We start from the raw sequence: 25,942 nt of genomic DNA, 5'->3' as shown, positions 1-25,942 counted from the left end.
TACGCTTTTAAGTATTTTTTACAAATTGTTTTTTTCATAATGCTGCTATATTAAAAAAAAAAAAAGTAATAATGTGATGATTTTGTTGTCCAGTAAATGCTTAATATACTGGTTTAGTTTTGTTACTTGCCTATATGATGTGCAGTATCCCATGTAGTGCTACCTTTTGAGATAAACAACAACATACATATTGGTAAAGCCATGTCAGGCTGATAATATGTGAATAACACTGCCACGCCTGCACAATGAGTTTATAGTAGGTGTATGAGTAATCAATTAATATTTTTGGCAAAACAAAAGAGGGCCCCACAATCCAATTTTGCCATAAATATGCCATATTTATACATCTGCACGTTTTATCTGCTTCACTCATTGTGAAGGAAGCAGGTTGTCCCCTTGCATCCTGGATGAAGGAAGCCATAATGTTAAATATGCAGTTTACCAATCAATTTGTTACACCACTAACACCTGAAAGACAAAAAAAGTACACACGAAGGCACTACACATTTTATACACCTTCAAGCAAATAATAATAATAAATTAACCTGCATGTTTCAAGGTAAACAGTTTTTGTTATTGTATTTGTTTTCCTTCTATTGGTATTGTAAGTATATCATTATTTGTGTAGTGCTATAGAAAGATACAATAGTCTTCGCTTGCAGCAATGACCTGATATCAACATGTCTTGTTTTTGCTACTGTCAACATACTCCAAATTTGTGGATTAGAAAGTGTGTTTTGAGATGTTTTTGTTGTGAAAATTCCTTTTCATCTCTAGCTTTTTTTGCAGATTCTTGCAAGTTTCATGTGGTATTTGGAATTTTTCATCATTCCATTGGATAAAGACAGAGCTGTTTAAAAAAAGAAATGGTTTCTCAGTAGCCGATGTCTCCAGTGGGCTTGTTTTCAGATTCACCGCTTGTCTGTAAAGTCGATCTTACAGTATATTACTTTAATGAAGCCAAGTGAGAGACAGGCCAGCACACTATGGGATGGTGGTGCACTGCTTTGTCTCCCTCATATCTCTCGGCTGCAGAGAATAAATGCCAGCTAAATCCATCAAATCCCTTTAGGACCAACAGAGCAGCTCCGGCGGAGAGGCAAGCGACGAGTTGTCTTCAGCTGCAGGCGCTGCTGGAGACACAGCGATTAGCTCGTTTTAACATCTGCGCTTACGTGGGAAGAAGTCTGTTGGGGGTTGGGTTGGAAATATACTTATCAGAAAGTGCAGAGATCCAGTATGAGGTTTTGGTAAAAAGCAACGTAAGCGACACTTGGAAGACAGGAGAGAGACCTTAGTGTACCTTACAAGACCTCAGGTCAGACATAGGATCTATCTATCTATCTATCTATCTATCTATCTATCTATCTATCTATCTATCTATCTATCTATCTATCTATCTATCTATCTATCTATCTATCTATCTATCTATCTATCTATCTATCTATCTATCTATCTATCTATCTATCTATCTATCTATCTATCTATCTATCTATCTATCTATCTATCTATTCCTGTGGTAACCTCTGATGGTAAGTCACACCAGCAATCCAATAAAACTTAACTCATGAGAATAAAAAAATGTTAAAAGGAAAAAAAAATGCCAAAAATAAAAGCATCTGCTTCCTGAGCAGTCGTTGCACTCCGCCTTCGACAATCAAGATTGTCGTTTTTATATTTTGTAATCAACAGTGGTAGTTTTGGTAACTTTTACACTTGTATGCCTTAAAATGTTACTTAACCACTGCTTGCACATGTAATTAAGTTTTTTTTAGATAACAATCCTCAGTCTGAACTTAGTCAGTTTTATATATTTAAAAAAAATATCTTTACTAGTAATTTGTGTGTCCTCACGTGGGTCTGTTATTTTCACAAATTATTGACCAGTCTAAAGTGTTATTGGCTTCCTCTCTTTCACAATGCAAAGTTAATGTCTCACCAAACATGCTGTTTATTTGGTTTCCTGAAAAGTGATGGTTTTGAAAATGCAAGCATTGCGCCCGACGCCAGCCTTATTCTTCAAAATAGCAGAGACAAGCTTGCCTAACACCCAAATTCAGTTGCAACTTGGTAGTTAAGTGCTTACAGAAAATTCCAAAGTTCTTTCTCATTTATTTGATTTAATTTCACACCAACCACACACAACTGTGCTTGCGCATCCCGGGCACACATTGTGTGGTCGAGTCACAAACACAAACTCAGCGTCGACCTTTAATTGAACATTTTGCACCTCTTCATGGCACCAAGCTGCTGCATGAGAGTCATGGTACACGTCCAGTGGACCCTTACATTATGAGGCCCAATTAGACGCAGCATGCCCCTGTTCTCCTTCCAAGATCTCCATGGCAACAGACTGATGACCAGCTCTGAGCCAAAAGATCAACATGTGGGGAATACATAACACTAAACAGAAAGTGTCTTAGCATGTCACCTTGTGCTGGAGAAAAACAAAGGATATGTCCATGTTTTCCACACGGGCTCGTCAGCAAGTCTGCTTCTTTTTATGATTCCAGTTTCCTCAGAAATATTCCTTCATTCATTCAGAATGAAGGAATGGCTGTGATTGCCTGACTGCTTAATGAGCAGCTATTAAGAGAGGAGATGGTTTTTATAACGTTTTGCCCGACAAAGGTTGAGCAGGATGTTCCACTCTCCCCAGTGTGCGCCTGAGACTAACTCAAAGTGGCAGCAGGAGCGTCATCAGACCCATTTTTAGCCGGTGAACGATTGTTTCTAATCTCAATGCATGCCATAAAGCAAAAAATATACGAAACATCTTTGATTTTGCTCCAAAACACTTTTTCCTCCTTAAGCCAGCATGCATTGCGTCACATCAGCGGCTAGTGTCACCTTGTCTCTCCATGAGGATTTTCAGTCGTCTGTTGCGAGTGACATCTGAGTCTGTCTCACACTGTAAATGTCCGCTTTTTAATTCTCCCACAAATAATCCATCCATCCATTTTCTATACTGCTTGTCCTCAAGAGGGTCAGCTGGAGCCAGTTTGAGTTTCTCTTCTCCTCTTGACAGAACATCCTTTAGTATTTTTTCATCCCAAATTCTTGACTGGTTAGAACAGAAATTTAGCATGACGTTTTATCCGCATCTCTGAGTTGCTTTTTTGAAGTCGTAAGGGCTTATTTCTCTGTGCAGAGTGTACCGAACACTGAGCATTGTCCCATCCCTGGTGCTTATTTGTGATAAAGTCACAGACAAAAAACATACACGCAATCTTCCCAAGCTTCACGAAAATAGCATCGCTAGTAATATTAAGCATTAGCCACAGGTGCTACGTCGGTATGACTTCATAATGTAGTGTTACAATAATAATTATTGGAAATAATAGAATTTTAGTATGTAAATGTCACTTAGTGCTATTGATAGTGTTTAGACCAGCAGAAACAATCTGGCTGGCCCTGACCACTGACCACAGCCTGTGATTGGCTTGCGACCAATTCGGGGTGTGCCCCGCCTCTCGCCCAATGTCAGCTGACAGACTGCAGTGCTATAGAAAATGGATGGTCGGACGTTAATGCAGTGTGAAGATAGTAAAAGCTGTCGTGTTTCATGCGTACGTCTTTGTAGCACTTAGCAAAAGTATGCCAGGCTTCTTATCTCCACAGCAACAGAGGCGCTATTCCAGTCCCAGTTAGTCAAGAAAAAGCGCAGCCACTGAGTGTCCTCACTGTACAGAACATAGACGCATCATGTAGATAGATGAGGCTGCATATGGGAGATGTGGCACCATGTTATTTATCTGCATCCACTCCAAGAAAAAATAATTGAAAAAAAAATCCACAGATGGGTGACTCCTCGGGTGCCAAACTGCGACTATATGGGGGTCCAGTGTAATTGTATACATAATCGTCTCATATAATTACAAATACACAACAAATGGATGGATAACTAGTTTTGAAATCAGAAGCTAATAAATCGATTGTTCAACTTCTATTCAATTTGTTTTAAAAGGAGGATTGGTCACAAAAAAATGGTTGTAATATCTCTTCTCAGGATTACCGATGCACGTGATTTTGCTTTCACATAAAATGACGCAGTGGGCCAGATCTGGCCCCCGGGCCTTGAGTTTTTACATGTGTGACTTAGCGGGTATGAGTAGAGGCTCGCGCGCAACACATCAATCACTCTCCTATCACTTAGTATGCTCTTTGCATCCTTCCACCCCTCATCATCTCCCATCAATGTTCCCATGTTAATTTGCTAGTAGTTGTCCTGTTTATTGCTCGTTTGTTCGACGACAGCTCAGGGACCTTGCTGGAGCACTTTTAAGCGTCCGCTGCCTGTGTGCTAAATTATGAATGACGCATCCAAAGACATGAAAACACTAAGCAAAGTTGAAAAGACAAGAAACAACTTCTCAAGCATGTTCGTTCCTGTTATCGCTGAACCTCATTACCATTTACTCATGCTTCAAGGCAAGCTTGAAACCCATCAAGGTGCTCCGGCATGTTTATGTGAGCTCTATGGAAGCAGATGTTTTTTTTTTTTTAAAAAGGAGTTACTCCTTGAAGCCACTGGGCCAGAAGGCGAAGGAGTTAGCAAGGGAAGGGACGATGGATGCTTTGAAGTGCAAAAGATTCTTTAAATAGACACAAACATTAAAGGCTTGCAGACAAAAACACTCTTTTCTGTCCGGGCAGAACACAAGCATTGCACTGGGTTACTGTATGGTACCAAAATGACGATGAATATAAAGCAGATGGTGGCAGATTAAGGAGGAACGTTTTAGAAAAGGATGACTGTGTATTTATTGTTGGATTCATTTTCTGCATGGGAGTCGTTATGGGAGCCAACTGTCTATGTTATGGTCTCTTGGATTTAAAACATGTAATAACTTGTTAAAACAGTTAAAACAGTTGGATATTTGAAGCTTTTGCAGTCACGTCTCCTGCCAAAGGAAGCCATATTTAAGGGTCACATAGCAAAGCTGTTTATTGGCGCACTTGGCCGCAGTAAATAATGTGCAGTTAGAAGAAGCACGAATTGTTCTATTCTGCGCCATTTTAACATGCCAAGTACCAGTAGCACATGTGGCGTCTTTGCCTTCTGTGCTGTGGAATAACAAAATATAGCAAATTATTTGCTGAACTTTTGTCTATTTTGCAGGTTTGCTGCTTTTTCTGCCACTCGGCATTGGGGGAAACAAAAGAAGTGTGAGACACTATCACCTCCGCCAAGCACAAAACCGTATGGATGAGAAGTACTGTTTTAATCACAGATGATAGGAAGCAGATTAGTGACTGATTTCAATTCAAAATGTCTGTCGTTTGTTGTAGAATTGAACTTAATACACCGGACCCTACAAAATCAAACTCCACCAAATTGCTACAATTTCAACCGTAATTGTGTGGAAAAATCTGGTCAAAGGTCCGACAAGATTTGGACTTCAAACCGTGATTTCACGCGAGACATCGGCAAATCTTCTTCATTGTTTGATTTTCTTTGTATTGGAAGACGACGGTCCAATATACTGCCTAACACTTTTAATAATGTGCATTCAGCCTCTATAAATATTTGAAATCAGTCACCAACTCTTGACTGAGATAGAAACGGTGTAAATTGAGTGATGAATTTTTGTATGTGTGTGCGCGTGTGTGTGTGGACAAAAGGGATGGCACTGCATCACAACGCGTTTATTGCTGCCCGGTTTTCTAACTGACAGACGTAATAAATCATTTTATGATGAATGTGGGCCTGAAATACTGTCAGAATATTGCCTGAATTGTAAACCTTCAAAACAATATATCACACTACCGCAGAATACTGATGAAAAAAAAGAAGAGAACTCTATTTTCTCTTTAAAAAGTTAACTTCGCAGTTCCCTCATTGACAGAGACGAATATCACTTATATCTCATTTACTGCCAGTCCTCCATGTTAACATGGATTTTTCTTTTAAATCCAACAGGCGTCAATGGCAGTGAATGAACTGTTTTATTTATTTTTTTGCTTATTTGACTTAACTACGGCCCCAAAACATTTGATTCTATTTGAATATATTATGAGAAACAAAACTTTTCTTTTGTTTTCCTTGATGAGTGTGGCAAAGATCATGCTTCCGTGTATGCTTGCATTGGTTCTCACTACGGTTTCAGCGCTTCACATTCAGGGCTTAAACCTCATAAGAGCACAAATGACAACATTGAGGGATTATTTCCGAGAATGATTTTGACGCTGTTATGAATTAAATATTTTGTTCGAGCTGAATTACAGGAAACTCATAATGCAGTGTGCATTTCGGATGTAAATTACTACTGGCAATATGAAAGTTGAATTAACATAATCTAACAAATGCCTCACTGATTGATTATGTAATTGCAGCGCATTAGTTGTAATCACCTAGTTCTTAAATTAAATAAAGCAAATTATTAGGAGTAGAATTCGAAACTAGCTGTTGTCGACAATCTTTTCATGTATTGATAATTAAGCCTTATTGGGTCCCTTTAACGACATTATACAAATCTATATTATACATTATTATTATTATTATAATTAAGGATCATGTTCTTGTTTTGATGAAATAATTTTTTAAAAACCGCATTCTTAAAAAGCTTGTACTAATTTAAATTCCATACCACTTATCCTCATCTGGCTTGCGCCTATCCCAGCTGACTTTTATTGAGAGGCTGGACCAGTTGCCAGTTAATTACACGTAGGACACAGATAGACCAAAACAATATATGAATAAAATAAGAATTAACGTCCAGAATGATTTCTACTCTTTCTCAATGCAGGCAAATCCAGTGTTCTACTTTCATAGCGCTCTACATTTCCTACAAATCGTCAAGGATATGAAATGAAGCATTTTCATAATGTTAAGATCAATGACAAATATTCTTTATCCATCCATCCATGCATACATGCGGACATTTTCTATAGTGCTTGTTCTTGTCAAGGTCATTGGTAAACTGGAGCCTAGACTACACCCTGGATCGGTCAAAGCGCGTATAAACAACCATTCACTCTAACATTTACACTGGACAATTTAGTCTTTAATGGACCTAACAATGAATGTTTTTTTCCCAACATGGGAGGAACATTTATAAATGAATACCTCTTTGACAGTGTCAATCAATATGGAGCATGACTGCCTTTGTAATTGGGTCTCGTTAGATTGTGTTGGTGAACTCTGGTAAATATTTCTAGACACAGATGGGGTGAGGGCAGCATAACAACACACTGCGTGTTGTGCGGCGGGCTAATGGTTCCCACTCGGTCTGTAACTGTGGTAACTTGATCGGAATAATGGAGATGTCGAAAGAACAACAGTTAAAGGCCACCTTCAGATTTCCATTGTTGTGGTGTGTGTGAGAAGCAAATCATAAAAACTCTTTGTCCAAATAAAATACTGCACCTAACTTGTATACTATACCTCCCCCTTGACCTTGCATGTCTTAAAATATTTGACGCTACAAGAAGGAGCAGCCCTTCCAATTGGTTTCGATGCATTTAGCTGCACGATGAGGTCAGCAAATGATGCCCCTGCCCTTGAATCACCTCCAGCTCAAACGAGTCACGCTAATTCTGTGAATGGCTGCGAACGTGGTTAAATGAAGCGCTGCGTTTATTTACAATAAATAATGTATCTTTGTTCCTCTATTTATGCCAATGAGGCATAGTGACAGACAGAACAAATGAATGGTCTTCTATTAGATGGCAGGAAGTAAATACAGCAATTAATGTATCCGCTTTTTGCGACATTTTTGTTCGTTGGTGTGCCGTGAGATTTTTCAATTGTAAAATATGTTCCTTGGCTCCATAAAGGTTGGAAATCACTGCTCTAGTCAGATCGTGTATTCTAATCAGTCAGGTCAAACCAACATTACAGCGTGACAGAAATAATGGGGGCTAACTTACTGTTATTAAATTACACCGAAACTTTAGCGCATGATTCGACAGAACGGCGCCATGTTTACGTACAACCGTTCGTGCCAGCAGTAGCTCGCTAGGCTACATAACGTTCTGTTGCCTGCTTGCGATCCGTATCGTATTAAAAGTACGTGGACATACCTCAAGCGAGCCTTAAACGAACGTCCTCTCGTGTTGTTTTTATAATACAGTCGGCGCGCCACGGTAATGAGTGTATCCGGTCGCATTTGAGTTGACAAGATAAAGCCCACTGATCATAAAAAACGGGATGCGGTGGCACCGGAATACAAGGTTTTATTGCAGTAGTCTGTCATAGCTCAAGCGTGAAAGAGCAAATTTGTCTTGTAGTCTGTCTCAGACGTGTTGTCTATTCCACACCGCCAAAGTTTTTTAAATATTTTTTTTATAAATAACTTTACTGGCCGTCAGATATTTACAAGACTACGTCAAAAGACATGCGACAAGGCTAAAAATAAACTATCTTTTGGTTTCAAATATACTGTGCACGATGGCGACGCTTTTTAAACGTCTTTTGCGGAGGATCGGCGAATTATGACATTAAAGCAGATCAGCCGATCAGCATAAAATGCTAATTATCGGCCGATAAGGCCAATAAAATCGGCGTAAAGTCTATCACTGAGTAAGAATTGGACCCATGCTACATTAATGACACAGTTGGAAACATATTAGGGATAAGTCGACTATTAAGAAAAGCAAAAAAAAAAAACAAAAACAAACAACTATGTATTTTATAATTGGGATAAGCTAACTATCAGGGACAGAAATCAGTTTCACTTTTTTTGTTACAGTCACACCAAAAACAGCAGAAAAGGAAAACGCATTTTGTAATATCAGATATTTGAAACAATGACCGAGCAGACAACACGAAACAATAAATTGAACGCATTAGTTCAGTGTGCACATTTCAACCTTTGTTGGTTGGCCTCAGGCAGCACACCTCGGAAGTGTGGCTCATTAATCTGAGAATATATCTTATTATTGAAGTATTACATGGTGCTCCGTCATGGTCGTGTTGGCCGCACACATTTTTTTTTTTCTTAAATTGTGTGACAACATTTTATATTTTAAATGACATTTTCGGCAGATGATAATATAACTTTTTAAAGTTACAGTTGCCGTAGGTTAATTCAAACTTCAGTAAATATCAATAAAAAAAAAAATCATTAAACAATTTAGTTTTAGTACAGTTACTTATGGTTCATATGTAGACCAAAACATTTTTATTATATTTGCAGTGTGTTTGGGAATAGAATAGAACAAACCTGTATTTTGAAATTTTGGTTTTGGAGGACAGTATCAACACAAAAGAGTATTAAACACACACACACGCACACAAAAATATGACATATTTACAGCACCAGTCGATAAGGCTGAGCAGAAGAAGTAGCAGCAGAGTATGTGGCACTCAACTCAACTAGAAAATATTATACAGTACATGGATAAATAGATGCTATGTTTCTAGAAGTGAATGTGAGTAGTAGGAGAAATAGTCGGCATCATTGTAAAGTATTTAGCAAAAAACAAAAACTATGCATGTATAAATAAATAGTCTTGACTGTATATAAAGCAAATGAAAATAAAAACATAAAGGCAACATTAACAGCAGTTGAAAGACAGGTATGTATGACTAACAATTTCTGAAGAGAATATTATTCTATAGGATACTAAATATGTTTGAACAAAAGCAACATGAATAGGCAGCGGCATTGTATGTAAACACTACACATGTATAAACACAATTATACATTCACTCCCTTTGTATATGGTGTTGTGATAAATTCATTATAAGACGTACATGAAAGTTTTCATATATCGTTTGCGGGGGGGAAAATCTGTTTTTCTAATTCACACTCAATGTGTTTTGAACGTTCCTCAAAATGGATAACAAGGTTACGTTCACATCTCTTTCTATCTGATCCTAATCACACCACATGCGGTGAAATCTAAGTAGCGTTTTTAAATCCACACCACACACACACACATGAAAAATAGAAATAAATATTGAAAAATGTTTATTATAGTTGTCAATTTAATTTTAAAAAAAAACCTTGGTTTTGTCATACGAGTGTCCAGAAAAGGCCCCTCTGACAGCTACCTCTGTTTGACCTAGTTTTGTATCCACTTTGTCCATATTTGGCTAAGGCCACACCCCCTTTCCTCTGATTGGTTGCCTCCGTGTAGAAGACCAACTCGTGAGAGCGCGCTGACTCGGGAACGGAAAGGGAAGGCAGAGCTCTTCACCAGTGACGTAGATAAGCTTGAGAAATCCGAATGACCTGATTGTGCCAGTAGCCACAATTGTTATCATCTGTTGGAACACCATTAAACATTGAAATCAAGTGAGATTAAAAGGAAAAGAAGAAAAAAAAATCACAAATTGATGGGAGTCAGCGAATAACACCAGTGGTCACCCAACATATTATATGGAATGCTGGGTTTAAAAGACGCAGCATATTTGTAGTTCATTTATATGCTGTTCGGACTTCAGAGTCACGGACTGGTTTATTCACATCAATCAAATTTGTGTGAATCTCAAAGTAAATGATGCACGCCATGGTTAGTATGCACTTGCCAGTGCAATGAGGTGATAGTAAGAAAACGCAAATCAGAGAGTATACAAAATGAGTAGAATACAATCAGTAGCTTTATGATTTTTTTTTTCAGTTTTGCTCTGTTTTGTCTTTTCTTGCTGTCTGTTGTTTTGTAGCAGCTTTATAACATCGGGGAGCATAATGAACCGTGACAGCACTCTTGTTCTTTGCTGTTTTTAGGGAACACTTTTCCAGTCAACCTACTATATAAATATAAAAATATACTATTTCAACTTTTATTGGAAATACTGACCCAATGTACAGCTCGGTAGGCAAAGTGATGGAAGCTGAAGATGATGTTTTTGTTCTGCCTCTCACCAACAATTCTATTTATTCCCCCTCATTTCAGTTTTTCACAGACCCGTGTTCCAGCAGTCCCTGTCTCCATGGAAACTGCAGCCTGCGCAACGGAGAAGAAGGGGGGGGGCCGGCTTACACCTGCGAATGTAGCGAAGGCTACGAGGGCCCGAGGTGCAATCAAATCGCACTGGGTGCGGCTGAATGGGAAGCTGTCTCACCATCCGCTCCTGAACTGGCCACCCCCGTAACCTCCACAACATCAGCCGCCACGCAGCCACCACAAACAAGCAGCGTGTCCGCCGGCACGACACCGGCAACCCCCACCTTGCTGCCATGGCAACCCAAAACTGGTCAGCGGCTTCTGATCGTGCCGTGGGAGGCGGACAGGGTGAGACAAATTGCACGGACAATTACTAGGTTGTCCTTAACTTTAGGGTCTATAAACACATCATTATCTGGTCGCGTTTGTGATTTAGGTGACCGAGGGTCTGCACTGTGTGAGCCCAGAGCTGTGTGAGCTGTCAGCAACACTGACTTTATCTCTGGAGGTGCCAGAGGAAACGGCTGTGAAGTAAGAGTGACTTCAAGTAGCTTTTCAGCTCGTCCTTGTATCCTAATTTGTACTTTATATGACCCCCCTGTACCTCATAATGTGTTCGTCAGGTACGTCAGTATACTACAATTTACAGTGGTTACATTCTCTGTATATGTATGACAGTCTGGATATTTCCTATACACTTATTAAAGATTTTATGAGGTGACACTTTGCGCCCGGAACGACCTCTTACTGAAAACGTCGACCTTGGAGGTTCCACTGTATTTACTCGTGCAGCAGTATCCCATCTTTTCAGCATGCACGCTCAGAAACAGTATTACATCCCTGTAAGTTCAATAAATTATGCGGAAGAGTCAAGGAGATGTCCTTGAGGTTGCCTCTCATTACAGATAGTGAGCCAGTTCATGGTTGGAGATGGGGAGCTATGAAGTAAAAGTTAATCAGCTGAGACTGCTTTGTTTTTGTCCAATGCGGTTCAGTGCAATTCCTGTTAGATGAATTGACTCTTTTTTTTGGGGGGGGGGGGGGTGAAGGTTAGAGCTAAACTCTTCACTGTACACTGTATATTCAATTAGATTCTGTGTTATTCACATATACTTTGCTCTAATTAGTTATTTCAAGTTTTTAGTTGCTGTGGGTTTTGCAGGACTTGTTCCAATAGAAACCGATTGTATGATTGTATGACTGATTGCAAAGATTTGGACTTTCAGGTTCATGGATCGTGTGTGTAATGGCGTGTCATTGTGACAGTTTACTTTGTATTAGTAGCGGTAAGATGTCAGTCCGATCTGCTCCTAACAAATGAAGGCAACCGGACAACACACGCTTGAGTTCACTTCTTTGCTTTAGAATAGAATATTGATTTTAGAATTTAGAATATTAATGTTTATCTTCAACTTAAAAGTCACAAAACTCACATCTTGGTGAGGAAAGAGATGTTTATTTGTTGGCCATATCCAATATTGTAGAATAATTTATTTCTTGTGTTTAGGTCATAATGCTGAAGATAAAACACTTCCTCCGGAAAAATCACATGCTAAATCACAATGTCAATATTTGTTTAAAATAAACAAACAAAAACCTGCTCCAACAGGCTGGTGGTGAACGCTGGTGGAGCTCCAGCGCTGTGGCGTGTGAATGAAGAAGGCTTCCTGCGTTCTTCCTTTGTGAATGGCTCGGAGATGTGGTTCATGCAGTCCTCCAATGGGCTGGTGGTGCCTGACCACGCGTTGCCTCTGGGACAAAACTACTTCCTCAGTAAGATGCTCCTATCACTTCAACTTAAAAAAGAGAAAAGGCATTGATGATTTACATGTAGTAGAAATGGGTGACATATACAATGTTCAACAACAATCTGACCCAAAATAGCTAATGAATTGTCTTAACCAGCATTCATATGAGTGGCACAAGATAATATGTAACACTGCAGCAAGGCAAAAAAACCTGTGCACTATTCTAGTGAAAGATTAGCTGACCTCTCTGTGTTCTACAGAGAGTACCTGATGTTGTTCCACAAGACAGCCTGTCTGCTGACCTTCATGTCTGATCATTGTGACAGCACAGCCTTGGTTTTGCCTGACAGATAACATGGGATTAAATGGACATGCTTAATTAAGAAAGGGAGGGGAAGATTGAAGGTCAAGTTAGAGGACACATCTGCAGCCACATAGCTGGATGGAGGAGGCATGCGCAAATGACCAAACGAATGGTTTAATATCAATTCAAACGTGCATCATCGAGGCGTGACTGTACTCAACCTCACACGCAAGCACGTCGAGTGGAGAAAAATGTGCAAAGTCAGCAAAGAGGGAGCCGCAATGACATTGCATTTCCGTCTCTTGTCATTGTATTTCCATTTGTCTGCGAGAGTGAGCTGCTGTGACTGTACACTTTAGACGCTGTAATCTGGATTGGCAATCATTAAATCGGAAGCAGAGCGCAACTACGCTCTAATTGGTCGAAGTTCGCGTCGTATTCGTTCCATCATTGGTGTTCTCACAGCTGATTGGCTGTAAAAAACGACACTGATATTCACTAAGGGGCTATTTTTATCCAAGTGCCTGAGTAGCTGTCAGTTGTGATTGAAGATACTGTAAGACATGTTCTCAACTTAAATGCTCTGAAAGAGATAAGGTAGACACTCTATTTCGGTCGTATAGAGACAACTAGTTATGCAGGAGTTTTTGTATATACTGTACATTAGGGGTGTCCAAACTATTCCCACTGAGGGTCATGTTGAAAAAAATTGAAAGGATGCAGGGCCACTTTGATATTATTCATCCATCCATCCATTTTCTTTACCGCTTATCCTCACACCTTTTGTTTTATTAAGAAAGCTTCAACACATCTGATGTAGTATGTAACGACAGTATTTCTCCATGGTAGGTGTGATCCAGGTGGGTGCCCCCACAGCACCAGAGGTCACCCTTCGTCTCAACCTGACAGTGAAAGCTAGCAGCTGCGTGGAGCCCGGCAGCAGCTTTAGTGACCCCCAGTGCTCGGGTAAAGGCAAATGTGTCACACAGCCCTCTGAGGTAAGACATGCGAAATATAATGTTAAGATTTAGACTGTCTTTAAAATGTATTGTTTTATTGTATCGTTGTTTTATTTTATCGCCGGCAGCGGGGTGGAGTAGTAGCGAGCACGTCGGCCTCACATTCAAGAGGCTCTGTGTTTGAATCTCGGCTCAGGCGTCCCTATGTGAAGTTTGCGTGTACTCCCCATGCTTTGCGTGCGTTTTCCCCCGGTTCTCCGGCTTCCTCCCACATTCCAAAAACGTGCATGGTTGGTTCATGGAAGAATGTAAATTGTCCATCTCTGTGAATGTGAGTGTGAATTGTTGATTGTCAAAATGTGCCCTGCAATTGGCTAGTGACCAGTCCAGGGTGCACCACGCTTCTCGGCCAAAGTCAGCCGGGATCGGCTGCAGTTGCCTGCAGTTCGAATATGGGCAAGCATTAGAGAAAATGCTTGGATGAAAAAAATTGCCGTGAAAGCGATTTGCATGGATGCCGTTACAGCAGCAGTTACAGTACATCAGAAATTATTTTAGAATGAATTCATTCCATTTTCTCAAATGTGTTCCATGTTTACAGAGCACCTTCTTTTGCGAGTGTGATGACGGCTACACCGGAATCTTCTGTGAGGAATTTGATGCCTGTCACCACCGCCCTTGTCGTAACAATGCCACCTGCGCTGATGTTCGGCAGGGAGGCGAAGGACACAACTTCACTTGTACCTGTCAAGCAGGTGTGCGCGCGTGTGTGCGTGTGTTCCTTTTAGGCTGATGTTTAGCATAGTGAGAAATGTCCATAGTCAAAAGAGACGGTACCTGTATTATATGACAAATTGACTAAACCAAGGACTAAAAGAACAGCGCGCTTTGCTGAAGCATTGAGCTTATCATTCCAGTATATCATATATACGGTATACATTCCTTTTACAAGTGCATAATGCTTCTATTTATTACTCAAATGGGCAGAATCAAAATTCCCCATTTAATTTAATGAGTGCCAAACATTATATCCACTGTAATGGCAGTATTAGAAACCTTAGTGTCATGCAAACGCATCAATTTCAATAATTCACCATGCAAACTTAGCTATTAGTACCTCTTTTAAATATGAGTAGCTGGCTTTGTTAACACTACACCGTAATTTTTAGCAGCAATACCAGCTCTTGGTATTTAACTGATTTGTCAAACTCATCTCAAAACTTTTGGATTCCATCTACACTGACCTAAAATAACATTGATGATTTCTTTTCTCATTGTTGTCATATGTTTTGTATCAATGTCAGCATCATGCTAATAACTAAATCTCATAAATCAGGAAGTGTTGATTCGTTTTGAGCTACTTCGACAAGTATCTTTTCAAGGCTTATAGTCAATTGCTGAGCAGACTGTATGTCTATTAGGTTACGAAGGGGAACGCTGCCAATTACTGGTAAACCACTGCCTCTCTGAGCCCTGTGAGAATGGAGCCACCTGCTCCAGCAGCTTGGCCGGGCCTCATTGCTTCTGTCCTGAAGGTAACCTGCACTGTTGCATGCAAAAATTTGTGTTTTTGACACGTTATGTGAGCCAAAACAATGGGGTGAAAGAACTTGGCGTTTGGAACTTCACGGTCACAGTTTTGAGTCCTGCGGTGAAAAAATGCAATTGTAACTTGTTGTTGGAAAGATACTACTCTGCATTCTGACTACTGTTGAAAAGCCTACAAGGTACCTAAAGCAGGGTATATGCATACGGATTTTTAAACTCTTTTTTAAATGTGAGTGACCATGCACGTGATGAGGGGAAGAAAAAAACAAAAAAACAAAAAAAATTATCTCTGTGTGTGGTACCACGACTCGCCTGTGAAGGGCAGCATAGTGCCACAAGGCATCCAAACTGCCAGGAAGTACAAAGAAGAAGAAGAACAGTAGTAGTAGTAGTAGTAGTAGTAGTAGTAGTAGTAGTAGTAGTAGTAGTAGTAGTAGTAGTAGTAGTAGTAGTAGTAGTAGTGGTAGTAGTGGTAGTAGTAGTAGTAGTAGTAGTAGTAGTAGTAGTAGTTGTAGTAGTAGTAGTTGTTGTTGTTGTTGTTGTTGAAGAAATATAGTAGAAGCTGAACTCCAGGCAATTGTTAGCTTGTGTGGTAGCTACTTGTCATCTTTATTGTGATGAATGACTGAGACATAAACACACTCAACACAAATTTACGATTGTCGACCACGACTGTTTTCTTAGCAGGTCAGGGGGGGACAAACATCCTAACACGCGCCACACCACAGCATCATTGCTCAGGATAATCTTTCAGAGACAGCTTTTACTGACTTTAATTGCAAGGGAGGGGAAAACCTCCAATTTGGACTGATGATTTTTTTCTTAAAGATGCTCCGCTGTTCCAGCAAGTATGTGCTGCATAACTGTGCCACTGAGATACTTCATTTAAACCTCCTTCCTCCATCCTAATTAGAATCCATACCCTCAACGACCTGCATCAGGCTCTCTGAGGAAATCTGTGACCGCAAAACTTCTGCCGAAACAGCTCTTCTGAAGAACACACTGTGATGTGATTAATGCTCAACTCGATAATGAGACGCACACATTCAAATACGTAATAAGACAGCGGAGTTGACCATTTCAAAGTGTTTCATTCCAACCATAAGTTGTTTTGGGTCGGTTTGGGTTCTGATTAATTCATGCGATGCTCTGAGAAACAAGGCTGCACCTCTTTCATGCAGAGAAATTCAGCATATAAACCAAAACTAACCAACACATCACTAAATCCTTATTTTATTTTAGTTAGATGAGTTCACTCAAATTGTTATTAGATTTTTTTTTCCTTCAGTTGGATAACTGTAAAGCAGTGTTTCCCACCCGTTATTGAGCCAAGGCACGTATTTTAAATGATAAAAATCTCACAGCCAGAGGTGGGACCAAGTCATCGCTTTGCAAATCACAAGTTAAGTCTCAAGTCTTTGCCCTCAAGTCCCAAGTCGAGAGAGGCAAGTCTACCTTCACAAACACACAAGTCATCGCGACTCTGCAGTGCTCATTTTACGACGGGTAGTTTTGTAAACTTTCACCAGCGACAACATGGCTTCTTGGGTAACTTGATACTAGCGAATGGGGCAGTGCCGACAGTCAAACTACCCGGGCTTCCTCCTACTGTCCCGCTGTCGTCAGGGGCCATGTTCGGCTGTGACATTACGTCACCAACAACGAGGGTAAGTTGACTTGTGTGCTTATGTTTATGGTTACAGTCCACAATAACCATTCAATTTTGAAGTTAAGGCTCCTAACGTGATTTTATATCGTATAAGCTATCACCCCCTCAGTATGTTTGATTCCTTTTGGCGCCTCCATTCGACACGCTCACAGCATCTGAGAGCTGAGAGGTGGCCCTTATATTTCAAAGTTTTAAAACCTGATTTTATATAATTAGCTATTCATTCAAATTTGGCAGGCTTGTTAGCATTACTCTTCTCTGTGGTGTGTCAAATTTACATGCCATTTTTTTTGGGCCCGCTTAGTGCTACTTCCTTCCATCGTACCAATACTTACATGGACAAAAGACCAAATGTGTGTCACTATGATGATGATGATGATGATGCCTCCAGTCAGAACCAGTCGGGCGGGGGAGTGAACGGGCCAGCTATATTTAATCTGTTAATTTCATTGAATATAGGTCGGTTCGGCTGCCAGCAGCAGGAAGACACACAATATTCTGTGCTCTTATCACAAGGAGCGCATGCTACGCCTTTTTCAGCTATGCAACCTACAGATTGAGTACTGTCAAAGGAAGTTCATCTCAAAGTGGTGAGAAAATAGCTCACTTGGAACAAAGACGGCAGAAGGAGGAACACAAGGGATTGAAGCACTTTATTCAACAGCTTCTGTGTGTGTGCGTGTGGGCTGTGTGTTGGTAGTCGTATAGAAATAAGAAAATGAGAAGCTGGGTTATGAATTGTGAGGTTGACAGAGCATAGACAAAAGGAGAAGGATGGGGCTTGACTGACCGAAAATAGGACGCTTCTTTTGGATCCTGCAAATTTCTCTTGCCATTGTTTTGGTCATTGATTAAAAAAAAATATCGTATTGTAAAATTATATTATCATATGATTGTATATTGACAATATAATTACATTACATTATCTGGAAAAACCCAATTAAGGCCATTAATATTAGGTATGCACCAAAGTGGTTCATTGAGCTAGCAAAACAAATCAATAAACATAAAGGCTGTAGAAAAACAGCTAAAATGTGACTGCAAATGTTTGCTATGGGACTGTTTAAATGTAAACCTTATCAATAAAAGTTTGCTTTGTATGTGTATGATAATGTACATATTTTCAGTTCTTGATGCAAGTTGTCACATAATTATTTATAGTAAAAAAAAGAAAAAGCTGCAATTTTGCCTCCTGTTCCTCTTTGGAACCTGCTATCTCCCTAAACCCTTTCCTGCAGGATATCAGGGGGCCACATGTGAGCAGCAGGTGGATCCGTGTGCTTCTCGGCCTTGCCACAACAACGGAACGTGCTACTCTCAGGGTCCCAGCCCTCTGGGCTTCGGCTGCAGCTGCACATCGGGTTTCACCGGCCCCGCGTGCGCCCAGTTGGTGGATTTCTGCGCTTTGAACCCGTGTGCCCACGGAGTATGTCGCAGCGCGGGCAATAGCTACAGGTGTCTTTGCATCCCAGGTGAGATGCACTCTCAGTGTCACATGCACTGGATGGCCTTTCGTAGTAGCTTCTTTTTGGCAACTGTCAATTACCATCTCAGCTCACAATCAACCTACCATGCAAGTATTTTGGAATGATTGTCTTCTCAATTAAATGTATAACCAACATGAAGCTTAGTTCCTGTTTGACCAGGTATCGGTTAGCTACACTGTGAAGGTAATGTACCTTAGCTGTCTTTTTGAGTTTCGTCGTGACGACTAGTGACTGATGAGGTTACAGTAGATGTATTTGTGTCTCTTATTTGCGAGTTGCAAACCTTGCATGTTCCCATTCTGTGTTTTTGCCCCCCCCCCCTCCCCCATTTTTATAAAAAACAAAACAAAACCTTAAATCCCAACGTAAGAATCTTCTTTCTTCATGAGGTTACCTCTGCACTTCGCCTCATAGCACATTGGTGAGTTGCCAGGTTTGCGGACGCCACACAAAAAAATAACATTTCTGTCAAAAACAAATGCTTAGTAATCTTGAAAATTCTGAATTTTTTTAAAAAATTTTTTCATGACTACCAAGTCAAAGTCAAGTCGATTCTTTCACAAGTTTAAGCCAAGCAAGTCGCAAGTTCTAAAATCGACGACTCGAGTATGACTTGAGTGATGTGATAAGTACCCCCCACTCAAACAATGGCTTTACCAGGGAGTTGAGGTATGCAGGGTTACTCGCAACACGGCCTATATGTAATTGTTCAAATTCTTCAACTTAGTCCTTCATATTTTACCTTGTTGTTCTTTTGACCTTCTTTATCTTCCAGCCGTTTACCTCACCTCATTTCTCTGTTGTCTGGGTGAAGCGGCCTTCCAAAGACGCGTGTGTGTGTGTATGCGCGTGTGTTTGTGCATGTGTGTATGTGTGTGTGTGCGCCTGTGCATGTGTGGTAATTCATTGTGCGGGTCTATTTGCTGGTTGAGTAGAATTGTGACCGTGCAATCAAATGCTAGTCTACTATGATGGGTAAAACTGGTGATTCCAAATTAGCATGCCCGATATCACGGGGAACACACAAGCATGGCAACAAACACACCCACGCACGCGCACACACGCATACACGCAGACACACACACGTCTGAGGTACATGCTTTCCGGATTGTATCTATGGTTGCGATGTTGCTAATGTGGACCAGCTATGTGGAAGTTATCCATCCTCGACTTTCCTGTAATCCATCAGGTAATCAATGACATGCAGCCCCCAAGCTTCCCCTCTGAAAGTACAACCCCAATTCCAATGAAGTCGGGACGTTGTGTTAAACATAAATAAAAACAGAATACAATGACTTGCAAATCATGTTCAACCTATATTTAATTGAATACACTACAAAGACAAGATATTTAATGTTCAAACTGATCAACTTGATTGTTTTTAGCAAATAATCATAGAATTTTATGGCTGCAACAAAAAAGCTGGGACAGGGTCATGTTTACCACTGTGTTACATCACCTTTTCTTTTAACAACATTCAATAAACATTTGGGAACGGAGGACACTAATTGTTGAAGCTTTGTAGGTGGAATTCTTTCCCATTCTTGCTCGATGTACAGCTTCAGCTGTTCAACAGTTCGGGGTCTCTGTTGTCGTATTTTACGCTTCATAATGCGCCACACATTTTCAATGGGAGACAGGTCTGGACTGGAGGCAGGCCAGTGTAGTACCCGCACTCTTTTACTACGAAGCCACGATGTTGTAACACGTGCAGAATGGGGTTTGGCATTGTCTTGCTGAAATAAGCAGGGGCGTCCATGAAAAAGACGTTGCTTGGATGGCAGCATATGTTTCTCCAAAACCCGTATGTACCTTTCAGCATTAATGGTGCCTTCACAGATGTGTAAGTTACCTATGCCATTGGTACTAACACAGCCCTATACCATCACAGATGCTGGCTTTTGAACTTTGCGTCCATAACAGTCCGGATGGTTCTTTTCCTCTTTGGCCCGGAGGACACGGCGTCCACAATTTCCAAAAATAATTTGAAATGTGGACTCGTCGGACCACAGAACACTTTTCCACTTTGCATCACTCCATCTTAGATGAGCTCGGGCCCAGAGAGGCCGGCGGCGTTTCTGGGTGTTGTTGATAAATGGCTTTTGCTTTGCATAGTAGAGTTTCAAGTTGCACTTACGGATGTAGCGCCGAACTGTATTTACTGACATTGGTTTTCTGAAGTGTTCCTGAGCCCATGTGGTGATATCCTTTAGACATTGATGTCCGTTTTTGATGCAGTGCCGCCTGAGGGATCGAAGGTCACGGGCATTCAATGTTGGTTTTCGGCCTTGATTTCTCCAGATTCTCTGAACCTTTTGATGATATTATGGACCGTAGATGATGAAATCCCTAAATTCCTTGCAATTGTACATTGAGGAACATTGTCCTTAAACTGTTCGACTATTTTCTCACGCACTTGTTCACAAAGAGGTGAACCTCGCCCCATCTTTGCTTGTGAATGAGAATTCAGGGAGCTCCTTTTATACCCAATCATGGCAACCAGCTGTTCCCAATTAACCTGTTCACCAGTGGGATGTTCCAAACAGGTGTTTGATGAGCATTCGTCAAATTCCTCAGTCTTTTTTGCCACTGTCCCAGCTTTATTGGAACTTGTTGAAGCCATAAAATTTCAAGTTAATGATTATTTGCTAAAAACAATTAAGTTTATAAGTTTGAACATTAAATATGTTGTCTTTGTAGTGTGTTCAATTAAATATAGGTTGAACATGATTTGAAAATCATTCTATTCTGTTTTTATTTGTTTAACACAACGTCCCAACTTCATTGGAATTGGGGTTGTACAAAGTCTTCAAAAGACAATTGACATTTCACTGGCAGGAAGTACAAAGATGGCTCAAGAGGCCCTAACTGGGTTCCTCATTAATTCAGCCCCTTCCCCAAAAATATATTCGTCACCACCCGGAGAGGATTGCACAAACCTTCAGGGGCAGTGTCCACTAATTGGAAACGGATTAAAATAATGTGTATTGCTTCATTTTAGACAATCGGATGCTTCTAACTTTATGGGAACTGTTTGGGGAAGGCTATTTTTAGAACTTAAGAGCCCAAATTTAAGCCAGAGTGTTGTTTTTTATTTGTGTCCTATAAAGGCTACCACGGCTTGTACTGTGAGGAGGAGTACAATGAGTGTCTGTCTGCGCCCTGCCAGAATTATGCCACCTGCCGGGACCTCATCAATGCCTACGAGTGTGTCTGCACGCCACAGTTTGAAGGTATGCCATTACACATTATTGATTTTATTCCACGAAAAGCGTCAAACTAATTCTTTATTCGTGTGTTTGTGAAGGTAGACACTGTGAAATCTACAAGGACCCGTGTCTGAAGATGCACTGCCTCAATGGAGGTCACTGCGAGAGTGCAGGACTGAATGCTTCCTGCACCTGCCCACCTGGATACATGGGTGAGTACTGCTACTGATTGGTATTAGCTAGAAATTGTGGGTAAAACAAAACCCTACAAATTAGTATTTTGTATGAATGTTTGAAATATTGATAGATTGATTTTTATGTAATTGATTGATAACATTTTCTTTAGTTGAGCCCAAGACGAAATGCTTTTTAAGCTCTGAGCAAAGATGTCAGTGCCATAGTGATGGTTAAATACGGTCAATAAATATAATGGGATAAAAGTAAAAAGTCCTAAATAATGTTCCTAAGCACCCAGTAAAAAGAGGAATGCTCAAGTTTGGTCCAATTGTCGGTATGTGTGTACCTTTCTTATGTGTTTACTTCAAAGAGACAATTAATACAAAATGACTTTCCTTGATAAGAAAATAGAAATATGAAAACAGCAACTTTCAATCCATCCAGGGGAGCGGTGTGAGGTCGACATCAACGAGTGTGAGAGCAACCCTTGTCATCACGGGGGCACTTGTATTGACCAATCACACGGCTACACCTGTCACTGCCACCCTGGGTGGGTGGGGCCTGGCTGTGAGATCCGTAAGTCAGCCTGTCCCCAAATAAAAAAAAAAAAATCAAGTATTATGTAAATAAAAAATAAAAAAAACAGACACGTTAAACGTGTGTGTGTGTTTTCCAGACCTGCAATGGAAGCCGCCGCACTCGGAGGAAACTCTGACCAACATGCCCCGCCACTCCCTTTACATCATCATTGGAGCGTTGTGTGTGGCCTTCGTCCTCATGCTCATCATCCTCATCGTGGGCATCTGTCGCATCAGCCGCATCGAGTACCAGGGCTCGTCGCGACACGCCTACCAGGAGTTTTACAACTGCCGCAGCATCGACAGCGAGTTCAGCAACGCCATCGCCTCCATCCGCCACGCCAGGCCAGTCTTTGCGCTTTAGGCACTTTAGCGACTGAATTGGAAAAGTGTGGTGCAATTGATGAATGGAATGTACAATCAATGAACAACAAAGCTTCTGAATTCTCAGCTGCCTGAGGTCCCTTGCCCTGCTTCTATTTGATAGTTTTATGAACCAGTTGTTGGCAAACGAGGGATTATCTTTTTTAATTTTTATTTATTTATTTATTTTTAACAGAGGTGGATATTCCGACATAGTTTCAACAAAGCTCCTGAAGCCCGAAGTGCTAGGTCAGCAAGAGGCGGTGGGGGTGTGCTGATGACTGGCGGGAGTGACACCTCGCTGGTCACGGATTGGTTGTTTTTTTTCTTCGGGCGCGGTGCCTCCTTAAAAATCATATTAGAGGAAGATGGGGCCAAAAACAATAATAATATTCAGATCATTTTACGAATGTACAACTGTCAGGTCAATTGCACAGGGCGGCCATGGCCTAGTTCGTAGAGCGGGTCATCTGGTGACTGAAGGGTCGGTGGTTTGAATCCCGGCTCTGACTGTCTGCTGCCGAAGTGTCCTTGGGCAAAACCCTGAACCTTAAAATTTCCTCCAGGTCAGTGTTGTAAATGAGAAACTGTTCTCAATTCCCTTACCCGATTAACCAAGAAATAAAGACTGACAGTTATGACAAAAAGTAAACATTTTAATTGCAAACTCTCCCTTTTAGCTAACATGCATGCTTTTGGAATGTGGAAGTCGGACCATCTCGGAGACGAGAAGTCCATAGCCGCGATTTGAACCCTGAACCTCAGCAACGTGAGGCAGACATGCTAACCACTATCCACCATGCTCCCCTGTTGCCATTTTCCATCCATCCATCCATTTTCTGAGCCGCTTCTCCTCACTAGGGTCGCGGGCGTGCTGGAGCCTATCCCAGCTGTCATCGGGCAGGAGGCGGGGTACACCCTGAACTGGTTGCCAGCCAATCGCAGGGCACATAGAAACAAACAACCATTCGCACTCACAGTCATGCCTACGGGCAATTTAGAGTCTCCAATTAATGCATGTTTTTTGGGATGTGGGAGGAAACCGGACTGCCCGGAGAAAACCCACGCAGGCACGGGGAGAACATGCAAACTCCACACAGGCGTCCTCAGAATTGTGAGGCTGACGCTCTAACTAGTCGGCCACCGTGCCGCCCTGTTGCCATTTTATTATTTAAATTTATTGTCAACTATACGGGTGTGTGTGTGTGTATGGCTTTGTATCTCAATAAGTTCCATTTCAGTTTAAGGATTTCACAGTTTATCTGTTTACCATGACTGGTATCCTTCTGTGGTGGAATCACAAAAGCTTTTTGGCACCCCCCCCCCCCCCACCCCCCAAAAAAACCCCAAAAAATAAAACACACTGCTCACAAAACTGAAGTCTTGCACAAAAATGTATTGGTTATACATGGTCAAACTCCAAGCTCACTGTGAGTTTGCACAACCTTTTGTTACCATATTGCCTCAATCCCAGAACAAACTGAAGATGGTCTCCATGGCAACACTGCCTGTGATGATATAATATATAATATTGATTTTTTTTTTTTCTTCTTCTTCTTTTTCTTCTTCCAGATTTGGCAAGAAGTCTCGGCCTGCCATGTATGATGCCACTCCTATCAGCTATGAAGACTACAGTCCTGATGACAAACCTTTGGTCACCCTCATTAAAACGAAGGATTTGTAAAACATCGTTGCGCCCACGTACACGTACACACAGGCTTATATCGGGAAAAGTCAGTCTGAATGTAAAATGTGAGGTAAAAAAAGATCCCAAAATATATGATCTGTAATTTAAAAAGAACAACTATGGAATTTGATACATCTATTTTCCTGTTAATGTTCATGCTAAGGTTTTATTGTAGCATAAGCGCAGCACTGGCACAGTATACTGATGAGGGCCAAGAGTGCCAATAACCTCTAGTACAAAATAGTGATGCCTGCTCACAACTATCTGTCTGCTGTCAGGGCCTGCAAACCTGACAACAGTCAGCCAGATCAGTGCAGAAAATAGATGTCACTGCATATGCTGAATATTTTTATATCTAAAGTCAATTCTGCGGTAGGTTGCCTTACTTCGTGCATGGTTATTAGATTTGATGTCCATCCCTTTCGTTGGTTGCTATTTCCCCCTGCAGATGTACTACTCTGTAAAGATTGTGCCAATTATTCTTTCGTGGTTGGTAGACAAATACATAGGCCTACATGTGTAAGAATATTAGTCACACACGATTTAAGGGAGATTTTTGTTTCTTTTAAAATACCTATTGTCTTTGTTCTTTACATGCAAGTTTCTCATCAGTGTATTAATTGTCGAGAATGTGCATTTGCTAGAGTACTGTGACCCTACCGTCCTGCTTGTGTGTACTTTTGTGAACTGTAGGGTAGACGGTTGGTATGATTGTAAGAGCACAGTTTTTTTTTTCAGTGTACCTGTTCCTGTTATGGAACACTAACTCCCACCAAGTATCGATCGTACAGAATGCTTCTTTGCTGCAACGACTTGTAGATGTGGATTAAACATGTTACTTATATTACCTACGTTAAATTATGTAAAGATTAAAAGTGAACCATATTCGTCAAACCTGATGTCTTGAGTCACCTGTCACACACACCCCAAAAAAGAAGAAGAGTTTTGACATTCACTGAAGCTTTTTGTAAATGAACTTCATGGTTTACTTTTGCATATATGAGGACAAGGCTACTGGTTAATGTGAATATGAAATTAGTCAGATAACAACTTTGAATGTTGACGTGAATGTCTACATCTTCTATTTCCCAAGGTCATGCACACCAGACACAACAGTTGGTTGTGGGAAAGACCTTTTATGGAGCGTTAGTAATGGGAACGGCCTCAGCGACCTCAGGCTTGGTCCAGATGTTCCCTGTGTAAACAGCTCTCAACACAGACAGACTGCGACTGTAAAACGGATGTCGCACAAGACATCTAGGAACTATTATGTTTTTGCGCGCAGACTGCAGGCTGTTATTGGCGGGTTTGACCTTGGTTCATTATCACAATCAAAGGCTCTTGTCAACGGCCTTTGACTCTGCCTTTTCTGTGGGA

General features: G+C 40.9%; 1 protein-coding gene across 1 annotated transcript in view; it reads left to right on the top strand.

Moving 5' to 3' along the window:
• The window catches only part of dner (delta/notch-like EGF repeat containing), a 31,248-nt gene extending 5,789 nt beyond the window's left edge, over positions 1–25,459 (top strand). Inside the window, exons 2-13 of the mRNA XM_061782010.1 lie at positions 10,846–11,184; positions 11,273–11,367; positions 12,446–12,609; positions 13,738–13,886; positions 14,449–14,602; positions 15,269–15,382; positions 18,303–18,536; positions 21,662–21,784; positions 21,859–21,972; positions 22,382–22,513; positions 22,614–22,860; positions 24,451–25,459. Coding sequence (XP_061637994.1) covers positions 10,846–11,184; positions 11,273–11,367; positions 12,446–12,609; positions 13,738–13,886; positions 14,449–14,602; positions 15,269–15,382; positions 18,303–18,536; positions 21,662–21,784; positions 21,859–21,972; positions 22,382–22,513; positions 22,614–22,860; positions 24,451–24,562 — 1,977 coding nt within the window. The 3' untranslated portion in view covers positions 24,563–25,459. The remainder of the gene's footprint in view (positions 1–10,845; positions 11,185–11,272; positions 11,368–12,445; positions 12,610–13,737; positions 13,887–14,448; positions 14,603–15,268; positions 15,383–18,302; positions 18,537–21,661; positions 21,785–21,858; positions 21,973–22,381; positions 22,514–22,613; positions 22,861–24,450) is intronic.
• The last annotated feature ends 483 nt before the right edge of the window (positions 25,460–25,942 follow it).

Source organism: Phyllopteryx taeniolatus, chromosome 8 (genome assembly GCF_024500385.1).
Source record: "Phyllopteryx taeniolatus isolate TA_2022b chromosome 8, UOR_Ptae_1.2, whole genome shotgun sequence".
Lineage (NCBI taxonomy): Eukaryota > Metazoa > Chordata > Actinopteri > Syngnathiformes > Syngnathidae > Phyllopteryx > Phyllopteryx taeniolatus.
This window is presented reverse-complemented; position numbering and strand designations above follow the sequence as displayed.